This window comes from Apodemus sylvaticus, chromosome 7, assembly GCF_947179515.1.
Source record: "Apodemus sylvaticus chromosome 7, mApoSyl1.1, whole genome shotgun sequence".
Classification (NCBI taxonomy): Eukaryota; Metazoa; Chordata; class Mammalia; order Rodentia; family Muridae; genus Apodemus; species Apodemus sylvaticus.
This window is the reverse complement of record NC_067478.1, coordinates 97,959,968-97,974,158: the sequence shown is the minus strand read 5'-3', so window position 1 is coordinate 97,974,158 and position 14,191 is coordinate 97,959,968. Positions and strand designations below refer to the sequence as shown.

Below are 14,191 nucleotides of genomic sequence, written 5' to 3'. Positions count from 1 at the left end.
AACTCTTCAAAGTAGAGCCAGAGCCCTTGCAAGTAAATGAACAAGCTTTTAATACAGCTCAATTATGTAAAATACTGTACACTGTAAAAGATCTAGAAAACTAGAGCTTCAAGTCATGTTTTAAAAAAGCCATAAGCTCAATTGAAAAAACAAGTAGAGTACAAAACTGCAACAGGGGCCCACTGACTCCATGACTTCTTGCTCATCAAGTCCTGCAGAGCTGCAGCCATAGCCAGGAGTCATCACATTGGTCTGCTGTGTAGATAAGCCTGTCCAGCCTTGGGGTAGGTAGGAACTGCATTGGGTCCTGATGTCATCGGGTATATTAAACTGGCCCAGGCAGCAGAGAAACAGCCAGCATGAAGGGAAGGCGCAGCACTGCCACCCTATTCTACCCCAGGCTTCAACTTCTGGGTATTGGTACTTCCTGGAGCTGTGTTGAGTTCTTGCAAGTTTGCTTGTTAACACATCCACAGGAAGGCCCCACAGCATGGTTTAATGGTGATTTCTCCAGCTTGCTCAAGTACTACAGCCTATGGAGAAACAAAAGAAAAGGAAGTTCCACAAGGCCAGTCTACACATCTGAAGCTGTAGGTGGTTTGTCATTGTCACCTGTCTGAACTTCTCATAAGATTCAGAGAATCTCAAGGGGGGAGAGGCAAATTATGAATCTAAGTTTTAGGAAAATTTTCTGTCACTGATAGAATAGGAAACAGTATACCTCTTAGTTCACCATGTGCTGCAGATGATCCATTTAGCTGACCTTCTCTTGCCATTCCTGTTAAAAACAGAATATTGGTATAAACATTAGATGAAGAAGATAACACTTTCAAAAAGCATCAATACACAGGACAACTTTTGGGTGTTTGTTTTCTCCATTATGTGGATTGCAGGAATAGAATAGAATTCAGTAGTCAAACTTGGCAGCAATGCCCTTACCCATAAGTATCTTGGCAGCCCATGGGAAATCTAAAGCTATTAATGGCAGAAATGAAAACTAAGGGGAGCTCAGTGCACAGCATATAACTAAAAAAAATTTAGGAATGATAGAAGATGAGGTTAAGAGTATCCTTCAAACAGTCTCATAAAACAGGAAGTTATTGCAGGAAGGTTGGTTTTGTTTGAATGGCTGTCACTGTGTTGCCATGTTAGGCTACAGTTTCAAATCCTCTCTAGCTCTAGCTTTCCTGGTAGTTGGTTGTCTAGCAAGACTGTTAAAAAAAAAAAAGCCCTTGTGTATTTATGTATATGAATTTTTCTTGCATATGTTTCTGCACCGTGTACATGGCTGGTGGCTGAGAGAGGCCAGAAGAAGGTCTCATGGAGTTATAGACAATTGTGAGCTACCACATAGATGCTTGGATTTGAACACAGGTCTTCTAGAGCATTCAGTGCTTTTATTGAATGCGCTGTCCCCTCCAGTCCCTAAACATTTCACATAGACAAGCATGGCTGCTCACTACTCCCAACAGGTTCACACACATACAGCTAGATACATAATTTCACTAGCTGTATTCCATGCAGTCAATATGTATGTACTTTCATTAAGATGATGAGTTCACGTTCAATCTGCGCTACAGAGCTGTTTTCAGGAAAATACAGAGCATAGAGTAAAACCCTGTGTTTTTGTTTTTTAAAAAGGTATACAAGACTGGTTAAGTCAGAAATCAGTTACTTGGTTAAGTTGGCTATTGGTTAAATCAGTTACTTATTAAATAACAAATAAGTTATACTAAAATACTTTCTGGTGTAATAATGCCATATGGAAAACCCTTGATTTAAAAATTGAATGGCTTGACTGGCAGCTGTGAGAGCCATTCTAGAGAGCCTGACAGCAGTAACTGTCTGCACCGTTCCACAACATTCAGGATGTTAACCTATAATTGAGCGCAACAGAAAGTACTGTTGTCCAGATTTTGTTTTATTATAGCACTTTTTCCTGGTAGATGATCTCAGTGTGGATCAACTGTGGACTTTGAGTGTGTGTTCCTAGTTTAAAATAATCAGAGCTCATGCAACAGAAAAATTCAAGCTAGTCAGTGTTGCAAACGTCAGCCTAAAGGTCTGTTATGCTGAAGGACACCGGAAAAATTGTCTTCAAGAAAAAGATGGCAGGCAGATGATTTCATGAAAGAGACAAGCTTGAAGTGTTGCTTTTTTAAATTTTTGGAGAGAAGTGGGAAGAGTACATGGTGCCTTCAATATTTGGTTACAATGATGGCATTCTTTCACTCAGAAGGTGTCATTATCATTATCAAAGTGACACTTTCACACCTTCTGAGACTGGTCATCTCAACAAACCTGTTTCAGCATGCCAAGTCCTGGGATTACAGGGATGAGCCACCATTATGATGATGATGGCTTTAAAAAAATCTTATTCCATCAAAGCATTGCTCTGACAGAACTTAAAAGAAATTTTTACTACATTAGGATTTTACTTAAGAGTCATCGGATTCAGAAAAGAAAGCTGGAACTAGATTTAAGGACATTACATACTAGATTACCTGTATTTTAATATGTTGTCTAAAAAATGTTCACATTGATAATAAAAATAGTCATTAAATGTAGGCAGGGTTAGAGAGATGACTCAGCAGTTGAGAGCACTGGTTGCTCTTCGGAGGACCTGGTTCCATTCCTAGCACCCACATGTCTGTGAAGTCCAGTTTCGGGACTTTTGACACCTTCACACAGACACGTGTAGCAATGACCATAAAATCATTAGTTATATATAAAAAGGCTTGAAGCAGGTGAGGCATTGTGGGTATATGTTTGTAGTTCCTATAATTATGCAGTTGAAACTGGAGGATTCACAGTTTGAGGCCAACCTGGACTACATAGTGAATTCAAAGCCTGCACTCAGGAGGCAGAGGCAGGTAGATCTCTGAGGACAGCCTGGTCCACACAGCAAGTTCTAGGCCAACAAAGCTACACAGTCCCTGTATCAAAACAAAACAATCTCTCCCCCCATCCACCCCCAAAACCAGGTTCTTTAATAACAACAGTATATAACAATAAGAATATGTCTTTAGAATTGGGTTGGAGAGTCAGAATGACTATACCCCAGACACTTCCCCCCAGCATCCCCCCAACCCCCAGCTGGAATCTTGCTAGGGTGCCCAGCCTGGCCTTGACCTTTTGATCCTCCAGCCCTAAAGACTTCTAAGTGCTGGGATTATACCATGAGGTATGAATCACCATGGTTGGTTACATTTGATATCTTAAACAGCATGTGTAAACACATTTCTTTAGGAAAAGTTTCTTATGGGATAAATTATACCAGTAGAATTTCTGAAACAAGAGGTTTTGAAATTTTTGATATATGATCAAGAAAATTTCATGATAAACGTAGCCAAGGCTGAATGATCATCTATCTCCATTTTGAAATCTAAATTTTAATTGCATCTCACTTGAACTAAGCATCTTCAAAAATGTGTGTGTGTGTGTACCTCCTGATGTGGTTGCTGGAACTGAACTTGGTTCCTCTGGAAAAACAGTAAGTGCTCTTAACAACAAACCGTCTCTTCAGCCCTTCAGTGTGTGTATGTGTCTGTGATGCATGTGCCATAGCACATGCATGGCTGTCAAAGGACCACTTTAGGATTACTTTTCCAAGGTAGGTTAAGAGACTGACTTCAGGTAGTTAGACTAAAGATGCAATTGCTTTTACCTGCTGAGAAAAGTTGACCTTAAGATAGGAATCCTTACATGTTTTCCTTTCCCATTATCAAAGTGACACTTTCACACCTTCTGAGACTGGTCATACACTACACATTCCCCATGTTGGTAGTAATTTTATTCATCACAAAGGGTCATTGGTCTTTGGCCTTTCTTTACCTGATCTGCCTCTTGTGGAGATCTCATATGTCAGTCGCTTGAAATATTCTGGAAGATCAGCATAGTCATTTCCATAGGAGATGACCTTAATTCCCTTGTCCAGCATGTTTTCTCGAAGCTTCTTGAATTCATCTACATCTCCTCTCCGAACCAACATGAAATGTTCTAGGTCAGATTTATGCTTGACAGCCTCTAGGAACAGGGCCTGGAAAGTGGTGTCGTCCACTGTCCAGCCACAACCCAGGAAAAGAAAGGATTTGTTCTCGTAGAGTTTCTGAATCTCTCTCTTCAAGAAAAAGAAAACAAGTTAATGACTCAGAAGACAGGCGCAGGATATGGCTTAAGCAAAAAGTCAGCAGTTTGTCATTTAGCAGACTGCAATGACCCACTGATGAAGATTTAAGAGGGAAAGACATTATGAGGTTTGATTTCCTAGTTATTACTACAATGTGATGCTGGTCTAAGATTGTACTTTTTACATGACATTTTTCTGAAAGTTTTATTTTTAAACAAAATATTACTCTGTATGTATGGTGTATGTATATGAGTGTGTATACTATAGAATGCATGTGGAAATCAGGACAACTATAAAGTTATTTCTCTCCTCCCCATCTTTACATGGGTTCCAGGGACAGATTGCAAGGCTTGCACAAGTGCTTTAACCCACTGAGTCATCTGTCAGTCCTTCTGTAGGTCTTCTAAACAGTTTCACCCCTTTGGCACTGGTTTTTCAGGTTTTAATTTTTTTTTTAAGATTTATGTTCTTGGGTAATTAGACAACCAATGATTCCTTGATGTATTTTTACCTCTTTTCCACTTTCTGGACAAAATTTGCTATTTTAATTTTTTTATTTTCTGAGTATGTATGTTACATGTTACGTGTAATATGTGGAGGCCAGATTTTGATGTTGGGAATTTTTTCTATTGCTCTCCACTTTATATATTGAGGCAGGCCTCTTATTTGAACCCTAACTTGTAGGGTTATCTAGCCTAACTAGGCAGCTGACCCAGAGGATCTCCTCCCCTCTCCACCTTCAAGTGTTGGGATTACAGATGCATGCCACTGTCTTTGGTATTCATGTCAGTGCTAGGACTAGAACTCTTCACATTGTGCAGCAAGTGCTGTACCCACTGAGCAATCTCACCAGTCCTCAAACTTGTTCTTTATTGGCCTTAAAGTGGAACCACTGCTCATCAGAAAACATAATTTTTTTTTTCCGAGGCAGGGTTTCTCTGTGTAACCCTGACTGTCCTGGAACTCACTCTGTAGACCAGGCTGGCCTGGAACTCAGAAATCCGCCTGCCTCTGCCTCCTGAGTGCTGGGATTAAAGACGTGCGCCACCACCTCCCGGCAGAAAACATAATTCTAAAATTAGATATGGTCAAAGGAAGTCTGATTACTTAAAATATCACTGTGCATGTACATACATTTGTGTATATCTCTGCATATAGTACACAGAGAGAGAGAGAGAGAGAGAGAGAGAGAAAGAGAGAAACAAATGATTTTGCCTCTATCAATGATGATCATAGTTATAGTAGATTATCAGGGAAAGATAAAGCCCTAATACTTCAGAAAGCATCACACTTCCGGGTCTTTCTGGGGGGTGGGAGGTGGGGCTGGCTTGTAAATACTCCATGTGACCCTGTCCTGAAAACCTCTAGCACTGAGCTAGACCAAAGAAGTGTTTCTGGTTTAAATATGTGCATGTATCTGAACAAGTTCAAAACTTGAAACCCAAAGATCAGCAAACACAAAAATTAGAAAATCTCCATTTTGTCATCCTAATCAAACTGTTTTTCAATTTTTCTAAGAATAGTCAGGTGTGAGTAAGTAAAGGGTCTTTTTATAATCTATGATCCAACTGTAACAGATTTTTAAAAAGCTGCCTAAATTATTTTGGGCATAGACTTATTAAGAAGTCCAATGATGAAGGAGACTACTACATTCTTGGTATGTGAAGGTGATACCAATGAGGGAGTGCCATCTGCTGTTTGTTTACTGAGTACAGATAAATAAATACCCATCCTATGATCTGACATCTAAAGTTCTGCATTCCCCAGGATGGTATACACATCCAAGTTCTAAGAGACAATGGAGTAAGGTCTGACTCTCTAGCTGTTTTGAAAAGTAAATGTCCTGTTAATACTTAGAATTTGCTTAAAAATGTATTCAGGAGCCACGTCCAGAGTCAAGCCCAGTAAGACTTACCATAACTTCAGTATTCCTGAGCACATTCTGATAGCCAGCTGGGTGGAGGACAATGCCACTAGGATTGGTATAGACCCCATGGATGTGTAGCACACTCAGCTTCCGCTTCTCCTGAGCCCACTCCAGGACCTGCACAATACATATACAGCTTGACCAGGGTGGCACTTGCTTTAAAGTTGTAGTGTAAGAGGCTGCCTAAGTACTAGACTTTTGACATAACTACAGCTTCAAGGAATAGGACAAGAATTCGAAAACCTGATGTGTCCAATTTCCTATGTTATAATTGTCAGGAATGATGGTAGCAAATCTAGTGATTTCTCTTTGAAAGTCACTATCAGAAACTAGAATCTTACTCTATTTGAATAATAATAATAGTTTCCACTGCTAATGGTCCAAGCCTCCTCCCTCTTCCCTCTTTTTCTCTTCTCCAACCTCTATAGGATCTTTCTATTGAAGGCTCAGCTGTCCTGGAACTCTTATGTAGACCAGGCTAGCCTCAAATGAGGGCAGTCCACCTGCCACTCTCTCCTGAGTGCTGGGATTAAAAGTGTGTACCATTATACCCAACTGTTTTCATTCTTTTTTTTTTTTTTTTTTTTTTTTTTTTGCTCATTATTTATTTAATCCAGGCTGGCCTTTAACTTTAAATCTTCTCACCTGAGATTACAGCAATGCACCACCACACCTGACTCAATCCCAATCTGCAGTTGTTCTGGCTGGTTTTGTGTGTCAACTTGACACAAGCTGGAGTTATCACAGAGAAAGGAGCCTCCCTTAAAGAAATGCTTCCATGAGATCCAGCTGTAAGGCATTTTCTCAATTAGTGATCAAGGGTGGGATGGCCCATTTTGGGTTGTGCCATCCATGGGCTGGTAGTCCTGGGTTCTGTAAGAAAGCAAGCTGAGCAAGCCAGTAAGGAACATCCCTCCATGGCTTCTGCATCAGCTCCTGCTTCCTGACCTGCTTGATTTCCAGTCCTGACTTCTTTGGTGATGAACAGCAAAATGGAACTGTAAACTGAATAAATCCTTTCTTCCCCAGCTTGCTTCTTGGTCATGATGTTTTGCGCAGGAATAGAAACCCTGACTAAAACAAGTTGGTACCAGGAGGGGGGTATTCCTGTGACCTGACCATGTTTTGGGAAGGACTATGGGAGGACGTTGGAACTTTGAGATAGAAGAGCCATTGGGATGTTAAGAGCTCTGTGGGATTTTCTGCAGGAGCTTGGAAGATAATGTTGAGAACAGTGCAGAAGATGGGAGGCCTGGCTTGTGAAATTTCTGAGGGAAGATTAAAGACTTATTAGGGCTGTTGCTATTTTGATTCTGTGCTTTTGGTTATCTGGAGCTAAACAATCAGCTGTGATTAACAAGATACCAGAACTATTAAAGCGAAACCTTTGCATTACTGGAACCATTAATGCTAGTTAGCTGGAGCTAAGAAATTAGTGGTGATTAAAAAGACACCAGCGTCACTGTGGTGAAATCTTCTGGGAAGTGTTTTCTGAGAGCACAGAGACTGTGTCCTAGAGATAACCAAGGTTATACCTCATTCTGCAGCGGGACTTAGTACTGTGTAAGAGTCACCCAGGTGGTCCCAGTTTTGAAGGCATGAAGGTATCATGAAGTACAGTTGCGGCACGGTACTGTGAGAGGCTAGGGAAGGCCATTGGTGAAGGTGCAGCCTCAGTTGCAATTGATGGCTCAGGTCTGAAGGGGTCATGCAAAGAAGTTAAGGTTTGGCACCATGAAGAGAGCCTAATGAGAGGCTATTGGTGAAGCGTAGTTGCAGCAGAAGACAGCAGTGTTTTGGAGATGCCAGTACCATGAGTTGACCACCAAGAAGAGCAGCAGCAGCGGAGTAGAAGCAGCTGGAGCCTAGAAGACAAGCTGTATGCTACAAAGGGCAGGTCTGGTGAAGTGACCCAGGCCTTTGAAGGAGCCCAGAAGATTTTGAGTGGTTCCCAGACATTGAACAGTTACGTTTGATTTTGCTTTTGATTGTGACTGTGCCCTGATATTTTTCCCTCTTGAAGGAAGAAAGTATTTTAGGTGGAGCATACTTCTTTGTCTCACTGGCTTGGAACTCCCAAAGTTTGCTTAGATAACTGACCTGCAAGCCCAGGGACCCTGTGCTTGTAAGGCACACACTTTACCAACTATCTTAGGGTTTTACTGTGAACAGGGTGTCTGAACAGACACCACGAACAAGGCAACTCTTATAACAGTGGCACACTTCCTCCAAGAACACCACACATCCAAACAGTGCCACTCCCTGTGCTAAGCATATTCAAATAACCACATTCCACTCCGTGGCCCCCACAGGCTTGTTCAAACACCTGAGTCTACTGGGGGCCATATCTAGCCATAACATAATAAAAAAAATACATTTAGTCCTGCCTCCAAAGTCCCATAGTCTATAGCAGTCTCAACAATGTAAAAAAAAAAAAAAGTCCAAAGTCTCTGAGATTCATTCAATCACTTACCTGTAATCCCTAAAGCAAAACAGGAAATCAGCTGGGCAAACTTGTCCATGTCTGATGTCAAAGTGGTCTTCAAACCGCCAACTTCTTTTTCATCTTTGTTGACTGCTATAAACTTTCTCCTAGGGCTGGTTCTACTCCCTGTTAGCAGTTTTCCTCAGCAAGTATCCCACAGCTGTGGCATCTTTAACATCTTGGGGTTTCCAAGTCAACTTCAACTTCACAGCTTCTTGTTCTAGTGTCTAGGATCCACACATGATCTTCTGGGCTTGGGTAACCTCTCCAGCTCTGTCCTCTGTAGCACTGTAGGCTCTGGTTAATTCCATTCCACTGCAGCTGCTGTTCTTGGTGGCCATCCCATGGTACCGGCTTCTCTAATACTCCGGAGTCTTCTGCTGTAACTAGCCTTCACCAATAGCCTCTTGTGGGCTCTCTTCATGGTGCCAAACCTCAACTTCTTTGCATGACCCCTTCAGTTCTGGGACATCAACTGCAACTAAGGCTGCACCTTCACCAATGGCCTTCCCTGGCCTCTCACAGTGCCAAGCCTCAGCTGTTCTTCATGACCCCTTCATATCTTCAAAACTAGTACCACCTGGTTGATTCTTAGACATTACCAAGTGCAGCTGCAGCATGAAGTACAACCTTGGCTATCTCTGAAATACAGCTTCTTTGTGCTCTCAGAAAACAGATCTCTTCTTAATCACCACTTATTTCTTAGTTCCAGCTAACCAGCATCAACTGTCCTAGTAGTTCCTTCTATTCTTGACTCTAAGCCAGAGCCACATAGCAAAACTTGTCAGCCTTGCCTGCTTGCTGGGGCTGGAAATGGCCCCTGCCCCTTATTCTATTACCACCTTTCTGTTTTCCAACTTTCTTACTGCCTAAGCTTGGCTATCCTGGAACTTACTCTGCGGATTGACCTTGAACTCAGACACCTACATGCTCTGTCTCCTGAATGCTGGGATTCAAGGTGTCTACCACCATGCCTGTGCTTTTCTTTACTTAGAACTTGCCCAAGCTGGCCTTGAACTCAGAGATCTGCTAGGCTTTGTCTCCTGGGATTAAACCACCATCCCCAGGCCTAAGCTTAGCCAGGTAAACTCTTGCCCTAAAGTCACCATTTCCTTCATGTTTTTCTCCTTGAATATAGGATGCAGCTCCATTTCACTTCCTGGTGCCCACTTATTACTTGAAACATACATTTTATATTTCTCCTTTCTTAGCTTGCAACTTTTCATTAAAATTCTCTTCCTAAGAGTGAACTTTAGTAACCATACAACAGAATTCATACCAAGCTGTTTTGAGACTTCCTTTGTCAAAGCAATTAATTTAATTCTCTTCACCTTAGCCTCAGGCAGACTCTTCAGACAATGGCCATGTTCACCAAAATATCACAAAATCAGTCTGTAGGCCACATACCAACATTCTTCTTCATTGAAACCTCTTGGGCCAGTAGGCCTACACAGTTCAAGTCACCCACAGCACCACCATCTTCGATTTTCCTAGTGATGGTTCATTAAGTCCCACTTAAAGCATTCCGTGGCTTTCCAAATCCAACGTCCCCAAAATCCACATTCTTCCAAACAAAAGCATGGCCAGGCCTATCACAGCAATATCCCAGTCCTTGGTACTAATTTCTGTCTTAGTTAGGGTTTTACTGCTATGAATAGACACCATGACCAAGGCAACTCTTTATCTTCCTCCCCTACCCCCAATGGTTCCAGACTTAATGGAAGGCATGTATTTCATCCCAAGGCAACTCTTATAAGGAGATTTAATTGGGGGTGGCTTACAGGTTCAGAGATTCAGTCAGTTATTATCATGGCAGGAGCATGGCAATGTCCAGGTATGCATAGTGCAGGAGGAGCTGAGAGTTCTTCATCTTCTGCCAGGAGAAGACTGGCTCTCATGTGGCTAGGAGGAGGTATCTTATTGCCCACTCCCACAGGTCCACTTCCTACAACAAGGCCACACCCCCTAATAGTGCCACTCCCTGTGTCAAGCATATCACCAACGAAACCACTGCTCTAGTCTTTCAAACAATCCCACCCTATGATCAGGAAAAGCTGTCAATATTCATAACTAAAACTCTTTGTATTTGATTGTATACTGAGTTTACCTCAAAACACAACCAACCCCAAAATACAAGCAGGGAAAAGCAACTTCCTTTTTTACTATTACTGTTTTAACTAGAAATATCTGCTATAGGCTTATGGTTTGAATGTGGTCCCCAACTCATGATGCTCTTTTGGGAGGTGGGGTCTTGCCAGTACAAATAGACTACTAGGGGAGAGAACTATGAAGTTATAACCTGGTCCTGATTATGGCCCACTTTCTAGCTCCCACCACAAAAGGGAGCCTCTCCACTGTGCTTCTTTTACTGTGAGAGCCCAAACTCCATGAAATAGCTCAAATAAGCCTTTCCTCCTTTAGGTTGTCTCTTTTGGGTATTTTGGTCATAGCAGTGTGAAGAATAACAGAAAGGACCCCTGCTACATAAATCCTGACTTCCTGACCAGAAGGCAGCTTTCCTGAGGAGGATACAATCCACTACCCTGAAGTTACTTGCTAGCATCATACCTTTTTCTCGTCAGTAAGGTCAAGGGATTCAAGCTGTTTTCCCTGGTCAGCTGCATATAGTTCTAGGAGATTATCAAAATTTGTAGTTAATACTAGGGCTCCATTTTCCATCAGATGGAGAACAGATTGAAGGAGTTGTTTTCCAGAATCTTCCATCTTTGATTCCAGGTCATCAAATACTTCATATAAACAGTCTTTGAAAAATGTGGATCGAACATTACTGGTACGCTGCAGGTGTGGGAGATTTGAAAGACAAAACAAAACCCAATTCAAATTGCTTTGTTAACTTGTTTCAGTGGCAGAATTACACATTTTGAATACTTTATACTTAAAATATTAACACTGTCACTGTAATAAAGAAAAGAGGATGGCACATACCAAATGCAATGCCTAGCAAACAGTAAGTGATCAACACTACCACATCAGATGCAAATGAGCACAAGCTTTTAAAATAGGCATTTTAGAACTAGAGAAAGGGTCTTGCTGTGGATTCCTGGCTGGCCTAGAATTCACTCTGTAGGCCAAGCTGGACTCACCCTCTCCATGATCTTCCTGTCTATGCCTCCCAAGTGCTGGGATTACATGTGCTACCATGCCCAAGTTATGAAGTTATAACCTGGTCCTGATTATGGCCCACTTTCTAGCTCCCACCACAAAAGGGAGCCTCTCCGCTGTGCTTCTTTTACTGTGAAGTAAAAGAATTTTTAGCTGCTAATTTGTCATTTTATAAAAAGAAGCAATGGACAAGAGATCATGACTAAACCACGAGGGTAGAAAGCAAAGTAACAATTACCTGCAAATTAGGCCTCTGGTGAGAAGGCAACCTTCAGACCTAATGTGCTTTAGTATTCTTCCTCTCCGCCCCTTCTCCCTTATCTTTAAGAGGATCTGCTAGTTGTTGTTTTTGGCAACTTGACACAAGCTAGATTTGTTTGGGAAGACAGATCTCAATTGAGAAAAACACCTCCATCAGACTGTCTACAGGCATTTTCTTGATTAATGACTTATATGACAGTGATACTCAAGGCTAGCCTGGTCTTCTACAGTCAAGACTACACAGGGAGACTGTCTCAAAACAAAACGGCAACAAAAAAACTAAATAAACGAAGGAAAGGAAGAAAGAATAAAGGAAAGAAGGAACAAAATCAGGCTGATAAAGCCATGAGCAGCAAACCAAGAACGCAGCACTTCTCCATGCCTCTGCCTCAGTTCCTGCCCTGTTTTGAGTTTTAGCCTTAACTTATGAGGACAATGGATTGTAAACTAAAATAAACCCCTTTCCTCCCCAAGTTACTTTGTGGTGTTTTAATTACAGCAACAGAAAACCTATCAAAGACAGAGGGAAGATAGGGAATATAGAACAACAATATGCAGTCCATGCTAGCTTGAATTCATAGCTGGCTGACACTGGTCTCAAACTCATGCTTCTCTGGCTTTGGCCCCAAGTGCTAGGTAGGATACAGGCACTTGAACTGCCTGTATATCCACTACCATCTCTTTTTCTAATTCTAGATACTTGGCTGTTTAATTCAAAAAAACATTTAATACTTACTTGTAGTGTTCTGCCCTAACCTAATTCAGCAATCTGTTTATAGGCTTGCTATAAAGAATACCTATTACATGACAGAATTATGAATAGATTTAAAATAATTTCATAATTAAAAACTTGCATTTTGCAACTTTACAGTGCTGGGGATGGAACTCGGAACTTTGAGGGTGTGTTGTTATATGTACTGCTGGACTGTATCCATGGCTATCATCAGTTATTAAAGCACTAAAACTCAGGGACTGAAGAGATGGTCCAAGGTTAAACTTGTGTACTGCTCTTGCAGAGGCCTAGGTTTGGTTTCCAGTACCGGGCTAGGTGGCTCACAACTGCCTGTGGCTCTAGCTCCAAAGAACTTGGCACCTTTATCTGAACTCCACAGGCACTCATACCCACATATACACAGTTAAAAATATATATTCATTGGACTAGAGAGGTAGCTAAGTGGTTAAGGGCATTTGATGCACCACATCAGGTAGCTTGGAACTACCTGTAACTCTAGGTCTATGGGATACAATGCCCTCTGCTGACACCATGGAAGAATGTGGTACACATACATACAAGCAGGCAAAACACTCTAACATATAAAATTAAAAAAATAAAAATAAAAAAAAAAAGGAAAGAAAAAAAGCAGTGTAGTGGGTACACACTTTCAATCCCAGCATTCAAGAGTCATTATTTCTGTGAGTTTGAAGCCAGATTGTCTACATAGTGAGTTCTAGGATAGCCAGGGCTACATATAGCAACCCTATCTCAAAAACAACAACAACAACAAAAAATCTAAAATAATAATAAATACTAACAACTAATCAATTTGGAACAATCCATTTAATATGGATTTAATTACTTTTCTAGCTTCATTCTGGGTATATGTAAATGATTTCTGCTGCATAACAATGTACAACTTATCAACTAAGTGATATCATAGTTATCTTGATTTGTATAAATATACTCTACAGCCTTGCATTGTAGCAAAAAGGCCTATAATGTGATTCTCAGAATGTATATCATTGCTAAACAATGAATGACTATATATCCCCAAGGACTGAGGAAATATATAAACCAACTTCAGGTGAGAAGTTGGTTTTATAACCAAGGACACAGTGACCCTGAGACAAGACAGTAACAAATATCTGCTCCCTACTCTATTCTTGATATTATACCATTAGTGAAGCTCAGAGGAAGAGCTGCTACATTGTTCAAGCTGTCCTTGAACTCCTAGATGCAAATGATCTTCTCTCAGCATCCAGAGAAGCTAGGGCTACTGGTGAAAGCCAGCATGCATGGTTCCCACTGAAGCTGTGAGTTACTGCATCTAGCTACCAGGGAGTCCATTTCAAACTCCTTGGAACAGACAGCTCCTTCTAGGTTCCCTCAAAGTAGTGTCCTATACTTTCCAGGTTTCCTTGTCTATCAATACTGAAATGTTTAAGTTTCCATGGAATCACTTAAGCAGATACATAAATGCATGTCAATATTCCTTTCCTAATGTGACACAGCATTTTATAAAATAACCATTTTTTTTAAGTCATTACT

General features: G+C 41.1%; 1 protein-coding gene across 2 annotated transcripts in view; it reads right to left on the bottom strand.

Annotated features, from left to right (window-relative positions):
• Nucleotides 1-26: 26 nt before the first annotated feature.
• Nucleotides 27-14,191, bottom strand: part of Fam118b (family with sequence similarity 118 member B) — a 49,962-nt gene continuing 35,797 nt past the window's right edge. Inside the window, exons 4-8 of one of the 2 annotated variants that reach the window (XM_052188729.1) lie at nucleotides 11,110-11,337; nucleotides 6,045-6,173; nucleotides 3,835-4,120; nucleotides 722-778; nucleotides 27-533 (exon numbers count right to left, since the gene is read on the bottom strand). In XM_052188729.1, the coding sequence (XP_052044689.1) occupies nucleotides 520-533; nucleotides 722-778; nucleotides 3,835-4,120; nucleotides 6,045-6,173; nucleotides 11,110-11,337 (714 nt within the window). In that variant the 3' untranslated portion in view covers nucleotides 27-519. The remainder of the gene's footprint in view (nucleotides 534-721; nucleotides 779-3,834; nucleotides 4,121-6,044; nucleotides 6,174-11,109; nucleotides 11,338-14,191) is intronic. The other variant, XM_052188730.1, reaches the window with a different exon arrangement.